This window comes from Pseudorasbora parva, chromosome 14 (assembly GCF_024679245.1).
Source record: "Pseudorasbora parva isolate DD20220531a chromosome 14, ASM2467924v1, whole genome shotgun sequence".
Taxonomy (NCBI): Eukaryota; Metazoa; Chordata; class Actinopteri; order Cypriniformes; family Gobionidae; genus Pseudorasbora; species Pseudorasbora parva.
The window spans coordinates 16083863-16097068 of record NC_090185.1 but is presented as its reverse complement, the minus strand read 5'-3'; the positions used below and the strand labels follow the sequence as shown (position 1 = coordinate 16097068).

Below are 13206 nucleotides of genomic sequence, written 5' to 3'. Positions count from 1 at the left end.
TGCAGATGCTTTGACTTGTTAATCACGTTAAGTGCTACTCAACATGACATCATCTTAAGAGGAAACCCCCCCCCCAACACCCACACCCACGCATACACAAAACACACCCAATTAAATCAATACACACCCAATATAACAAATACAATACATATTGACCAAATTATAAATAATTAAATTATTTGCTACGATTTGTAACAACTATATAAATTACTGAAACGTTTGTAAGTACATGAAAGCATCATTTAAAATAAGCACGCATGCGCAGTTCCGCACATGCACTGTTGGTAAGTTACACCGGAACTTAGATATCCGCAAGTTCAGTCTGCCCCGTTCCGAATGGACTGAAAACATCGCGGAGTCGCTCAAAACGCCAAAACAACAAACACTAAAGCTTAATATAGTATCTTGTATGATCATTTATCACTGTCTTACTTTTTCTTTGCGTTTTTTGGTCTTTCTGAGTGAGGTGCGAGCGGTATAGAACTGCTCGAACTCGGGCTCAGAGTCGCTCTGGCTGCAATATCCGCTGCTCGCGCTGCTGCCCCACGTCATGTCGAACCACTCGCAGTCCGTCATTATCACACCGAACCGGGACCGTGTACGAGCTTCCGCTGTGTCGGAGGAGGATGATGTGGCTGTCTGACTGACCTCGTGCAACCGGGATGCAATGCAACCGTTAGGCGTGATTCGAAACCCCACCCTTTCCATTTAGCCCCGCCCCTCGGATTGATCCTGACCCCTCCCCCTGAGACCACGCAGAACAATACAAAAATATAATGATATACATTTAATGATATAACAATTCTAAAATTATAATAATCATAAAAACATTTATTTTAAATAATATTATTTTATATAGGCTACATTTATACTATTATAAAAAATGCCTAAATTATTACAGTTGACACATATAAATCTACATGTAATTATACAATAATGGTTAGCATTATATTATTTTTTAAATAGTACATTTATAATCGTAAAGAATTTTACACATATATTTAGAATACATTATATTATGTATATAAAATGCATAATTAATAAAATTATTAATATAACAATCATAATTATTATTATATGAAATGTTACCAATTCACAAACAATCATAAAAAAAGCTGTTCAACAAACTATATAAATCATTACAGTTGACAAAAAAGGCTAAATCACTTCTACATATAATTTTAAAATGGTCAAAAGTACACATATATATGTAATATTTTTTAAATAGTACATTTATAATAGAAAATATTTGTATAAATATTTTAAACACATTCATACTAGTATGTATATAAAATATATATTTACTATTATTATTATTATTATTATTATTATTATTATATGACGTATTATCTGTTAAAATACAAGCATTTGGTTTGACAGAAAAGCTGTGCAACAAACAAACAATATAAAAATCACTTCATCTGACAAAGAAAAATATAATCTATATATAATTATATAATATAAAACATAAAATTTATTTTAAATAGTACATTTATAACAGTAAATAATAGTATAAATTTATTTTACAAATTTATATTAAATAATAATAACATTTTTTTTAGCATTATATCCAGTTTTACCAAGTAACAAAATAAATTGGAATTAAAGAAAAGAAGTGCAGCAAATATCCTCCAGTACATCACGACTGAATGGCTGGGTCTCAGGAGGATGTGTTATGGTCTGTGTGTCTGCGTCAGATGTGCCTTGTATGTATTTAAAAGAATTAAAAGTATAACCTTCATGCAAATGTTGCACAGCCAAATGAGAGGTTAAGATGATTTGCAGATTTGTAATTAGGTAAAAGGTCCATTGTGAGGCGCATTGACTTCTGCTGCGAGATCAGTTGATTTACCCATGCAGCTGTCACCTCTTCACCCTCCCCCATATCACTTTCACATCATTACTCAAGAAACACTCACTGACATGGAGAATCAATGGCAGATCATCTGTGATTATAAACTACACACATCCATGCTGCTCCACATAGACCAGTTTGGCCAATACATTTCCAGAATCTTTTAAAAGTCATGTATTTGAAATGTTAAAAAGCGAGCAGATGCCTTATTGTGCGCTTGTCGTAAATTGCGTGTGTCCCTGTGTGTAGGACGGTAATAAAATCAGCAGTGCTGGCATATGGCGTGATGAGACTCAGATCTCCTTCATGTGTTCAGATGAATGCATGCGCACATGATAGTCATGGGAGAAACAAAGCTGGTAAGCTTTATTTCTCCTATGACTATCATGTGCGCATTTGAATCAGCTGAACCAATTTATCTCATCATTATGATTTAGCTTATGACTTTTTGTCATGATTGACTTTTTATCTTCTAATTATGACTTTTTACATATGTCATCATTTGATTTTGTCATAATTTGTACTTTTTATCTTATGGTTTTTTGTACTAATTTCAACGTTTTCTCATAATTTTTTTATCTCATAATTGTCATCATTTTGACTTTTATCTTATAATGACTTTCTGTCATAATTTCACATTTTTATCACATGATTTTGTCCCAATTTTGACTTGTGATTTTCTGTGATAATTTAATAAAAATGTATCTCATAATTTTGACATTTTATCTTATTTTGGTTTTCAGTCCAAATTATGACTATTTAATAACTGTCATAATTTTTGACTTTTGTATCTCAAAACTTACTTTCGATGTCATAATTTTGACTTTTATAATTGTCATGCTTTTGAATTTTTATCTCATAATTATGACTTTCTATATCATAATTTTAACTTTTTATCTTATTTTGGTTTTCTGTCCTAATTATGACTCTCATAATTGTCATAATTTTGACTTTTTATCTTATAGTTATAACTTTCTATCTTATAAAGGTTTTCTGTCCTAATTATGACTCTCATAGTTTTCATAATTTTGATTTGTATCTTATAGTTATGACTTTCTATATCATAATTTCAACTTTTTTTAATCTTATAAAGGTTATCTGTCCTAAAAATCACTCTCATAATTGTCATAATTTTGACTTTATATCTCAAAATTATGACTGTCATCATCTCAATTTAAGTCCTAATTTTGGCTTTTTGTCCTAATGTCTGGCATAAACAGCCATCACCAGCACATACATAAACAACTTCCTCTCTCATTAACATGTCATTACGAGTGACCTGTCCTCTGTAGCAGTTGTTCTCTCACCACATTGGTGTCAGTCTCGATCGTGTCCTCGCAGTAGTTGGATTGTTCGCGGATGGCTTCGCAGTTAGTGCTGCAGTCCAGTTGAATGAAGGGTTGACAGCGGTAGTGACAAGTGTAATTACAGTCTAAAGAGACACAAACATTCATTCAGAAAGCAAAACCATTATATAACCAATATAACCGAAACCAATAATACAACATTCAGTATTATAGTTAAATATAGTTTAACAGAGTAGCAGACTGATTTTGGTGGCACAAGCTGAATTTATGACAGAGGGGTCAAGCTTTGCTCATGAATGAATCTACAGCGCCACCTGTTGGTAATGGTGAATGTATGTTCTGGGTAATCGGATTAATAAATCATTATGTGGTCTGTTTCACTGAGCCATTCGCAATGCTTTATGAAGTGTAAAAACATGCTGTTGATGAAAATTTTAATGTGACATTTTTGGCACATAGAGAAAGGAAAAAGAGAAAACTATTTTTAATTTTATGATAAAAATGGGTTTGAACTTGCAAATCTCATTGTAAGATATTACTGTTGGTTTGTTTATGACGTTTTGATGTATTCTGTGTTATTTAACAACATTTATTTATATGTATATTCCATTTCATTATTTGCCTAAAGTAAAATCAATTGCACATATTTTCACATCTCATCTGTATAAATTTATTCTGTTCTATTCTGTAATTTATTTGCTTGTAAATTTCTGTCCATAAGTAAACGTTACATTACTGATTGATTTGCTGTTTGAATTCTTACATTTTGTAACAAACACGCACCCACACAATCTCAATCCACCATAAGCACTGTCTAAACGGTCCGTTTCCCTGTCTAAACATCCTTTTCCTATGGCTTACGGTCTCTGAGGGCCAGATTGTCTTGACAGTAACATTTACACAGCCAAAGACAAATATCCCTTTGGAAATATTCTCGATTATCTCGGCAAATAACTCACGTGTGCAGCGGAGACTCTGTCTGTACAGGCCCCATATGAACTCCCCGCAGAGGTCGCACCAGCTGAGCTGCGTCTGGCTGCATGGCTGGAAGTCGTGACCCCGTCCGGGTTTACACGTCAGCCAGTCGGGGTCCTCCAGACACACGCGCTGCCCCACCATCCGCACCGTCTTTTCTTTGCTCCACCTTTCCAGAGTGGGCGGAGGGCCGCTAGGGGGTGCCAACTCGATGCGGTCATCGGGGGTCAAGTCCTGTAGCTCAATGAGTTCACATTTTGCCATCTTGGAGACGCGGGAGGCTAAAAAGCATGGCTCAGTAGATCATTTAAGAGTGACCCTGTTTACTCCAAACCAGGGCGACAGACTTCGGGTCTGGTTCTGATGCGTTTGCATATCCAGGCTGAGAACAAACATGGATCACTTTGTCGAGTGTAAAATATTAATACGGAAGAGATGAAGTTTTCAATGAGATGTCCTCTTAATTCACAGTTTTCGGCAGTCCATCTGAGGAAAAACAACAGAGATTAGATTACAATATATTATGGTCTTGTATAATTACAGCAAATGTGGACAGGTATAATCTCTCTGACCATAATGTGTTTTACTATAATTATATATTAATAGGGTTGTCAAACGATTAATCGTGATTAATCCAAAATAAAAGTTTGAGCTTACAAAACATATGTGTGTATATATACATACACATATATAATACAAATACATACAAACATATAATATATATATCGTTTGACAACCCTAATATATACAGTGAGGAAAGTAAATATTTGAACACCCTGCTATTTTGCAAGTTCTCCCACTTAGAAATCATGGAGGGGTCTGAAATTGTCATCGTAGGTGCATGTCCACTGTGAGAGACATAACCTGAAGAAAAATCCAGAAATCACAATATATGATTTTTGAACTATTTATTTGTATGATACAGCTGCAAATAAGTATTTGAACACCTGTCTATCAGCTAGAATTCTGACCCTCAAAGACCTGTTAGTCTGCCTTTAAAATGTCCACCTCCATTCCATTTATTATCCTAAATTAGATGCACCTGTTTGAGGTCGTTAGCTGCATAAAGACACCTGTCCACCCTGACTGACCTAGAGAAGATCTGTGTGGAGGAGTGGGCCAAAATCCCTCCTGCAGTGTGCAAACCTGGTGAAAAACTACAGGAAAAGTTTTACCTCTGTAATTGCAAACAAAGGCTACTGTACCAAATATTAATATTTGATTTTCTCAGGTATTCAAATACTTGAACTGTATCATACAAATAATTAGATACATTGTGATTTCTGGATTTTCTTTTTTTAGATTATGTCTCTCACAGTGGACATGCACCTACGATGACAATTTCAGACCTCTCCATGATTTTGAAGTGGGAGAACTTGCAAAATAGCAGGGTCTTCAAATACTTATTTTACTCACTGAATATTGTAAGGCCATATAAGTAGCCTAACATAAATATAATAAATAAATAATTATAGTATATAATAATAAATTAAGTAATATATTATACATTAAGAAATATATAAAACAAATCTATTATAAAATTGATCAAAATCAATTACATGTGAATTTTTTATATATTATGTTTTTTAATAAAAGAGATATTTGTTGAACATAAATAAATATTTAGTCTGTATACTATAGGGTAAAAGCTTCTTTAAACATCAGACACAAAGTATCCAGCAGAAAATTATATGAATTTAACATTTCGCGGGTTTGTGCAAACAAATCTGTCCTTAACAAAACCACTCGACCACATCTATATGGAGGCTGATCAGTATGCGTGAGGAGGAAAATTCATTCAAGGGTTTTTGGACCATTTTTGTTGTAGGGCACCTCTTTTGGCTACTGTCCTAATCCTGAGAAACCCAAAGGCCCGAACAACCAACCAGAATAGAAAGAGGCATAAACTGGGTCACAAAAGCATAGCAGATAAATAGCCCATAATATAGACAACTAATGGACAAAAAAATAAAATAAAAATAGGATAGAACAGTGCAAATAACGCAGAGAATAAGCAAATAAATCAACAATTATTTTATACTCAAATGTACATTTCCATTTAAGGTGCATGTAATAGATAATCAATAAATACATTTTTGTGTTCAATTTATTTAATTCAAATGAATGAATAAATTAATAGAATAGAGATTAGATGTCAAAAATGTGAACTGACTTCATATAAAGAACGTACACAGAATAAAAAATGCATAAATAAACAAACCAAGAGAATTTAATACAATATGCCTAGACAATAAAGAAAATTAATAAGAAGAAATATAGAAATAATGCATTAATGCATAAATACATACAAACACTTAAAACAACCTTACAAATCTGTGAAAATGATGTGTTGTATTCGTTCACAAACAAATAACAGAGAGAATAAAATAATCTCTCACAGATTAGATTAGCAATTCGACGTCATTGATTTGGAGGTGAAGCATAAAAAAACTACAACCTGGAGAAAGTATACATCTAATTTGATGGTTAAAGTTAGGTTATAGTTTACTTGAACCACTTTAAAAAGACCAACTTACCTTAAACCCCAAAACAGGGCACTTTGTTCCGTCAGAAGAACCTCAGACTAACACTAAACGCATCAGTTTCATCAAATCCGCTCTTCCTGCGCGCGCATCGCGTGTTTGACAGGAGATAACGCAAGTGGATTGCGTAAAACTGAGAAAACATCTTCCTTTACACTCAAATCTAAAGTGAAAATGATCCTCCACTGGTAGGGAGATGTCTCCTCAGATTCTTGGCTTACTGTGGGCGTCATTCGCGTTCGCAGCCTGAAACCGGGTCGATTATGAGTTTGGTTTCTCCCCAGAACGCGCACCTTCTCCAGCGCGACCGCTAGCGCGCGTTTGTGCGCATGCGCCAGACTCAGATTAACACTTAATCCCGCTCTATCTGTCCTATTTAGAGCGAGCGCAGAGCAGACATCATTTCCTGAAGCATTTGGTGGACCCTCGGGTTTTATACTCTGAACCTCCGCCTGTGGGTCTATTTACAATGACCTTGTTTAAAATTAAACTCATTCTTAAAGGGACAGCGCCCTCAAAATGATCATCTACTCACCTCATCTATGTGCACGTCATTTTTTCCTCTGTGGAACAAAAACAAGAATCTTAACGTAGCTCTTTCCCAAAGAACATGGTCCATACAACTTGTGCGATATCTCCAAGGCTTTTATAGGATAGTTTGGTGTGGGGGAACAGACTGAAATTTAAGTCGTTATTTGATCAATCTTCAGAGTATTTGTACAGAGTCATGCACATGTGTTATAAATAACCTTTAATGTACTTAGGAAAAGGGTACCTTCTATGTTCCATGTTCACTTTCTATGGAAACCTTTCAGTGCAATGACAATCTAGTGTTCTTGCTCCAAACTAGAAGCTGGCAGAAGTCCATAGCTTGATTTAACATTGAACTCTCTCTCTCTTTGGTCTGATTGCGGATGTCTTGTATCATCAGGAAGGAGGTCTAGGGAGACCCAGAGGAGATAAGAAGGTTTCTGTCCTCCGTTCAGTCTGGATGAGGGCCAGCCGGTCACAGGACATGCAGGAATCCTGCTCTTGTAGACAACAATAAACAGTAATTGGTTGTGAATGTCTGATTTTGTTACGGTCATCGGATTCCCCAATTAATGACTCAACGTCATTTCATGACATTTCCCTGAATTAACCAAATATAAATTGAAAAATACAACCTACTTTTAAAGATAGAAACGCGAAAAGGAAAAAAAAAAATCTTTAAAATAAAATAAAAAATTCAGATAAATAAAATGCAAATAAAACTTAGGCCTAAAGGTAAAACATTATTGACCCCATGTATGGACAGGAAATAATAATAATTAAAAAATAAAAATATATACTCTAAAATAAATAAATTTATACTCTCAAATAAAAACATATATTGCACATTATATTTGTTAATAAGATAATCAGAAAGATGGATACACTTCTACATTGACACAGGTAACTATAGAATGTGAAGCATTGAATTATCTGTGTAATCTGCAAAAAAAAAAAAAAAAAAAAAAAAATTGCAGTGTGATCCCTGCAGGTCAAAAGACGGAAAGACACGCATGTAAACAAAATCCCACGTCAGCATGAGCAAAGGAATTTCTAGAACAGTGGCAATCTGGAAGAAATTATTTACAATTATTGCCAAAATAAAAGTCATGTCTATCATTTAAAAAGGAAAACAGACTTTGGCGCAAACAATATTAATTTCAATTGATCGAATTGCGCTTCCAAAATATATGCATATAAGTATATTTGTGCCATATCTCTCATTATCAGTTTCGATTTTGCTTCAAAAAGAAATGGGACTTTTATTGTGACATGTTGGTGTGTCACCGGAAACCGAATGATTCAGAGTTCGTTGTTGAGATTGAGAGCATTTCAAATGGGTTTGAGTTAGTTTTGCCTCTCTGCCCTGATTGTGTGTGTGTAAATGAGCTGTATGGAACACATTTGAGAGAAGGCTATAATATGACTGTCCATCACGAGTCGGAACCTAAGCTGTACCGCTACAGCAGGACAGTGTGCGGCGTCTCCACTCATGTGCTGTGCGCTGTGTTCACTGGCTTCATGACGGTCCTGGCCAAACCTGGATCCAGTGAGTAAAACACCAGCGATCAGACATACTCAGACTACAGTGATCTGAGCTGGCAGACCGATTAGAGAAACCGATCACTGTGTTTACTGTGGTAAATTTATATATACTGTAGTAAATTTATATATACTGTTGATCAAAGTATTTATTTATATATTTAAAAAAAATCATATAATTCTTACAGGAATAGCTATACATGTTATTCTATTAATATACAAAAGTTATATTCATTTAAAAGAATGATAAAATATTAATAACATTGTGCAAATATCCTTTAATTATAAAAAATAGAGTATATGTTGTAATATTTGTATACACAAAATAGTCATTTGTTAAGTGTGTGTACTTTAATAAAATACAATTAGTAATAATAAAATAAATGTTGAATACAAAATATATGTTTTTTAAAATTATGAAATGTCACAATATTGCTATTTTCCAATTGCTTGAACTATATTTTAGATCAAAAATACCTGTAATGAGCATTTAAAATATATAACTAAAATATAAACTTAACAATTATAATAATGACTAAGGAAAATAAATCTTAAAAAGTCTTTTTTTTTAGGTAATTGAAACAGCTAAAATAAAATATAAATATAGTAAAGTTTAATTAGAAAGTTTGAAATAAGCTAAATAGAAATATAAAACATGTAAAAAAAACAAAACAATAAAAAACAAGCCCATACTCTTGATAATAAACACTATAATGGTATAACTAACACTCTGTTTGCTCACAGGTCTGTTCTCATGGCATCCGTTCCTGATGACTCTAGCTGTGAGTATAATGCAAAACCACACACCTTCATAATTTTGCCCTTAAATTAATTTAAAGTTTGCTTTTATGTCACACAATACTATCTTAGATTTTCTTGCCCCCATCTAGTTTTCCTTTTTGATGACTGAAGCCGTTCTACTGTTCAACCCCTACTCGTCTCCCGTCCGGAAGCTGAAGCACAAGACCAAAGGGCGCCTGCACTGGATCCTGCAGTGTGTGTGCGTGTGCTGCGCGAGCGCGGGCCTGTGCGCCATCGTTTACAACAAAAACCTCAACAACAAGCCACACTTCACGTCGTGGCACGGGTTGGTCGGGGTGATAACGGTGGCTGTCGTTGGGCTGCAGTCGTTCGGAGGGCTTCCGCTCCTCTATCCCAAACTGGCCAAAGGCTGGTCGCTGGCCAAACTGAAGCGCTACCATGCCACCTCCGGTCTACTCACGTACCTGCTGGGCAGCGTCAGCTTGTTCCTAGGACTGTGTTCGTCGTGGTTCAGCGGCAGCGTGAGCGGGTACGTGTGGTACCTGTCCGTCCTCTGCCCGGTTCTGTGCGCACTGGTTGTGATGAGTCAGGTAACGAACGCTTACATGGCCCGGAAACAAATGCAGTACTGAAACACACAATCGAGTTTCTAAACGGGTTAATCTGATACACAGAACCATTACATGTTGACAGAGTGCTTTGGAACTACTTGTAATTTTTAATATTGCTGTATAGATTGACCAAAACTAATGTATTTTTGTATAACAGTTTTATATTCTTGAATACATTACAGCTGTATTGATGTCATGTTTTTTTGTGTGCAAAAATCTTTGGAAATGACTCAACGCAACTGGTATTTCTTAATTGCAAGGATAAAATTATTTATTTCATTGTTTGTAATTCTTTTGATGCTTGTGAACAAAATGTTTTTGCATTTACCAGTGCCAGTCTGCCTTTAATTAAACCCTTGCAGATCATGAAAGAAAACATTTGTGCCCCTGTACCTGAATTGAAGACTTATATTTGCGATTTTAATATTACCGTATATATAAATTATTAAAATGTATTAATATATGTTGTAAGCAACTTAAAGGGTTACTTTAGCGATTAGCATATGGCTTTGTATCAGTAGAAACCCTGGAGTATATTGGAAATGAATATATATCCAACTGAGAAAAGTGATTCATGCATTTTATTTATTGAAAAAATCCTCCGATGATGCAAATATCGTCATTTTGCGTCATCTGAGGATTTTCTTTGTCAGAGGCTAATGACTACAGCCAGCAGAGGGAGCTATTTCTGCATGTTTTCAGCCCGCGTATGGGGGGATGGAGATCTCACTCACAGCTGCAGGCATTCATGTAAACGGAGCTGTATGGAGCAAAGTAAGTGTTTCAACTTCTCAAATGAATTCCTGCGAAAGTTAAAGGGTCATGAAACCCCAAAACACTTTTTTTGAGATGTAAACAGATATGTATAGGCTGCACATCATTGAAAACACTAAGGGTACTCATTAATGGTATGCATATGTGAAAATAGTTATTTTTGCATTTTTCAGAGCGATTTCTGTCTTCCGGTTTGAAAAGCTTAGTCACAAATGCTGACGTCGGCACGGCCTTTTCGGCCCAAGTATGGGCTGCTGGGCACATGCTGACGTCGACCGCTCCGAGTGATTCTCGATATATATTCATGACATAAAGCTCATTCAGTCCAATCCCTGCGCTGTAGTATGCATACAAGATAATTTAGTTAATATGCATGAGACAGTCACTTCTGTCAGGCTCGTCTTCCATCATTATTGTAGAGATATGGTGGGGAAGTTTTGGAAGCAGCGTGCGGAAAAGTCACGGAGGAAAGCTAGGCGTTGTGCTGATACGAAATAACATAAGGGCGCCGAGCGAGCTGTAACCGGCGCCGTCTGTGGAAGCCTTTGCTACAAAGGCTCGGTAAAGTAAAATTCACTTGAGGAATCGCACGCCGAACCTGCAAGCGTTGACTATCTATGTCAGGAGTGCAAAATAACCAATCTGTAATCTGTAGGCTAATGAACAAAAGCCACGTCCTCTCCGTTTTATTTGTGGTCACAGCCATGCACTAAACCGCATGTGTTCGGGCTCTTAGTGAAACAGTGTGCTGCATATTTGGACAAATATAGATTTAGCTGCCGAGTGATAGACAGCGCGGATCGTCACGGCAACCCAGCGCGCGTCGCTCTGCTTCAGATGCGCGGTCGAGACTAGCCTCAAACCTCTTCGCTTTTACCCCGATCTAGAATTACACATCTCTGTCACAGCGCATATTCGCGGGTGGTTCACGTTCTCTTATCACGTCGGCGCGTTGTTCTTGCCAAACAGCGTGCATATTTGGACAAATATAGTTTTATCACGTTTGCAAAATATTTTGTCATGCAGAATAACATTTATTTTCATTTCTCACTGAATTATGCTGGTTTGAACTTTGAAGAGCTGAATGATTTGCGATCTCTGCTGCACGCCACTCAGAGCTCTCTCATTCGCTGTACTCATCCCTCATTTAATCTCTCTGTGGTAAACAATGCCAACGTGAACCAAGAACATGTCTCAGATCCGCTGTAACTGCTGCTGTTGGGATCGCTAATCTTAATGCACCTACTGACACTCCCCTATTTATGCAAACATTCCCTCTTTCCACACAATACCATCCCACCTTTTCACAGTCGACCACTCCCCTTTTAACAAGCTTTTTCAAATCGAAGGTGTGAAAAAACACCGCTGCAGCAGGGGGGTTTCATGACCCTTTAAGCTTCCAAAGGCATGAACTGAAAACGTGCCAGACTGAACACGCGCTGAGAATCTATGCCGCAAGTGCTGTCGCGTTTACCTCAGCTCTCATCACGAGAGCTCATTCAGCTCATTCATGATGGTGAATGTAATTTGACTCCCTCAGCGGCTAAATCACATTATATTGAACAGACACATTCAGTTTTTAATTGTAGTGTCTGTTCTCTAAAGCCCCTTTCACACTGCACGTTGGACCCGCAATATTCCCGGAACATTGCTGGGTCGCCTTCTGTGTGAAAGCAACCACGTCCCGGGATTGATTACTGAATTCGACCCCGGTCGGGGACCTAGTAATATTGCTGGATTCGACCCGGGACGAGCTCTGTGTGAACAAAAGCCGAAACTAATGCTGCAACGTGTACGTAGGAACAAATGCCGGGTCGCATTATCCGTGTATTTGCCGGAATCGCAGTGTGAAAGGGGCTTAACTTAACTGATTTTATGAAAATGAACACGGTGGGAAAGATATCCAGTGATTCAGTAGCCATGTGTTTGGGAATGGCCTCAAAAGGCAGCAAAGCAATGCATTCTGGGAATTGTTCTTTCATCCCCATGAGACAAAAATACATTTTCTCTTTTCTCAGTCTAGAAAGCACCAAATTCAAAAATAATTTAATTTCTACTACATTATTGACCCAGTTTAAATACGGATTCATCTTCCCAGCACTGAAGTACCCCTTTACATTTCTTTCCATTAAAATGCAGAAAATCTTATGTTCAAATAATTGCAGCTCATGAATGAAAAATTGAATTAACATTATTATAACAAACTATCAAATAATGTTATTATATACACATAATTTTTAAGTATATTTTTATTTAAATGAACAAATTTTCCTGTGCTATACATTTTTTTCCAGATCAGTTCTACA

General features: G+C 36.3%; 2 protein-coding genes across 3 annotated transcripts in view; one reads left to right on the top strand and one right to left on the bottom strand.

Annotated features, from left to right (window-relative positions):
* Positions 1 to 7095, bottom strand: part of rassf1 (Ras association domain family member 1) — a 10344-nt gene extending 3249 nt beyond the window's left edge. Inside the window, exons 1-3 of one of the 2 annotated variants that reach the window (XM_067415644.1) lie at positions 6675 to 7095; positions 4122 to 4623; positions 3163 to 3287 (exon numbers count right to left, since the gene is read on the bottom strand). In XM_067415644.1, coding sequence (XP_067271745.1) covers positions 3163 to 3287; positions 4122 to 4401 — 405 coding nt within the window. In that variant the 5' untranslated portion in view covers positions 4402 to 4623; positions 6675 to 7095. Of the gene's footprint in view, positions 1 to 432; positions 688 to 3162; positions 3288 to 4121; positions 4624 to 6674 lie in introns of those variants that run through there. The other variant, XM_067415645.1, reaches the window with a different exon arrangement.
* A 1391-nt stretch (positions 7096 to 8486) lies between these two features.
* Positions 8487 to 10537, top strand: cyb561d2 (cytochrome b561 family, member D2). Its single transcript, XM_067415646.1, has 3 exons — positions 8487 to 8760; positions 9498 to 9535; positions 9644 to 10537. The coding sequence occupies exons 1-3, from the start codon at positions 8634 to 8636 to the stop codon at positions 10145 to 10147; spliced, it is 669 nt and encodes a 222-aa protein (XP_067271747.1). The 5' UTR covers positions 8487 to 8633; the 3' UTR covers positions 10148 to 10537.
* Positions 10538 to 13206: the final 2669 nt, after the last annotated feature.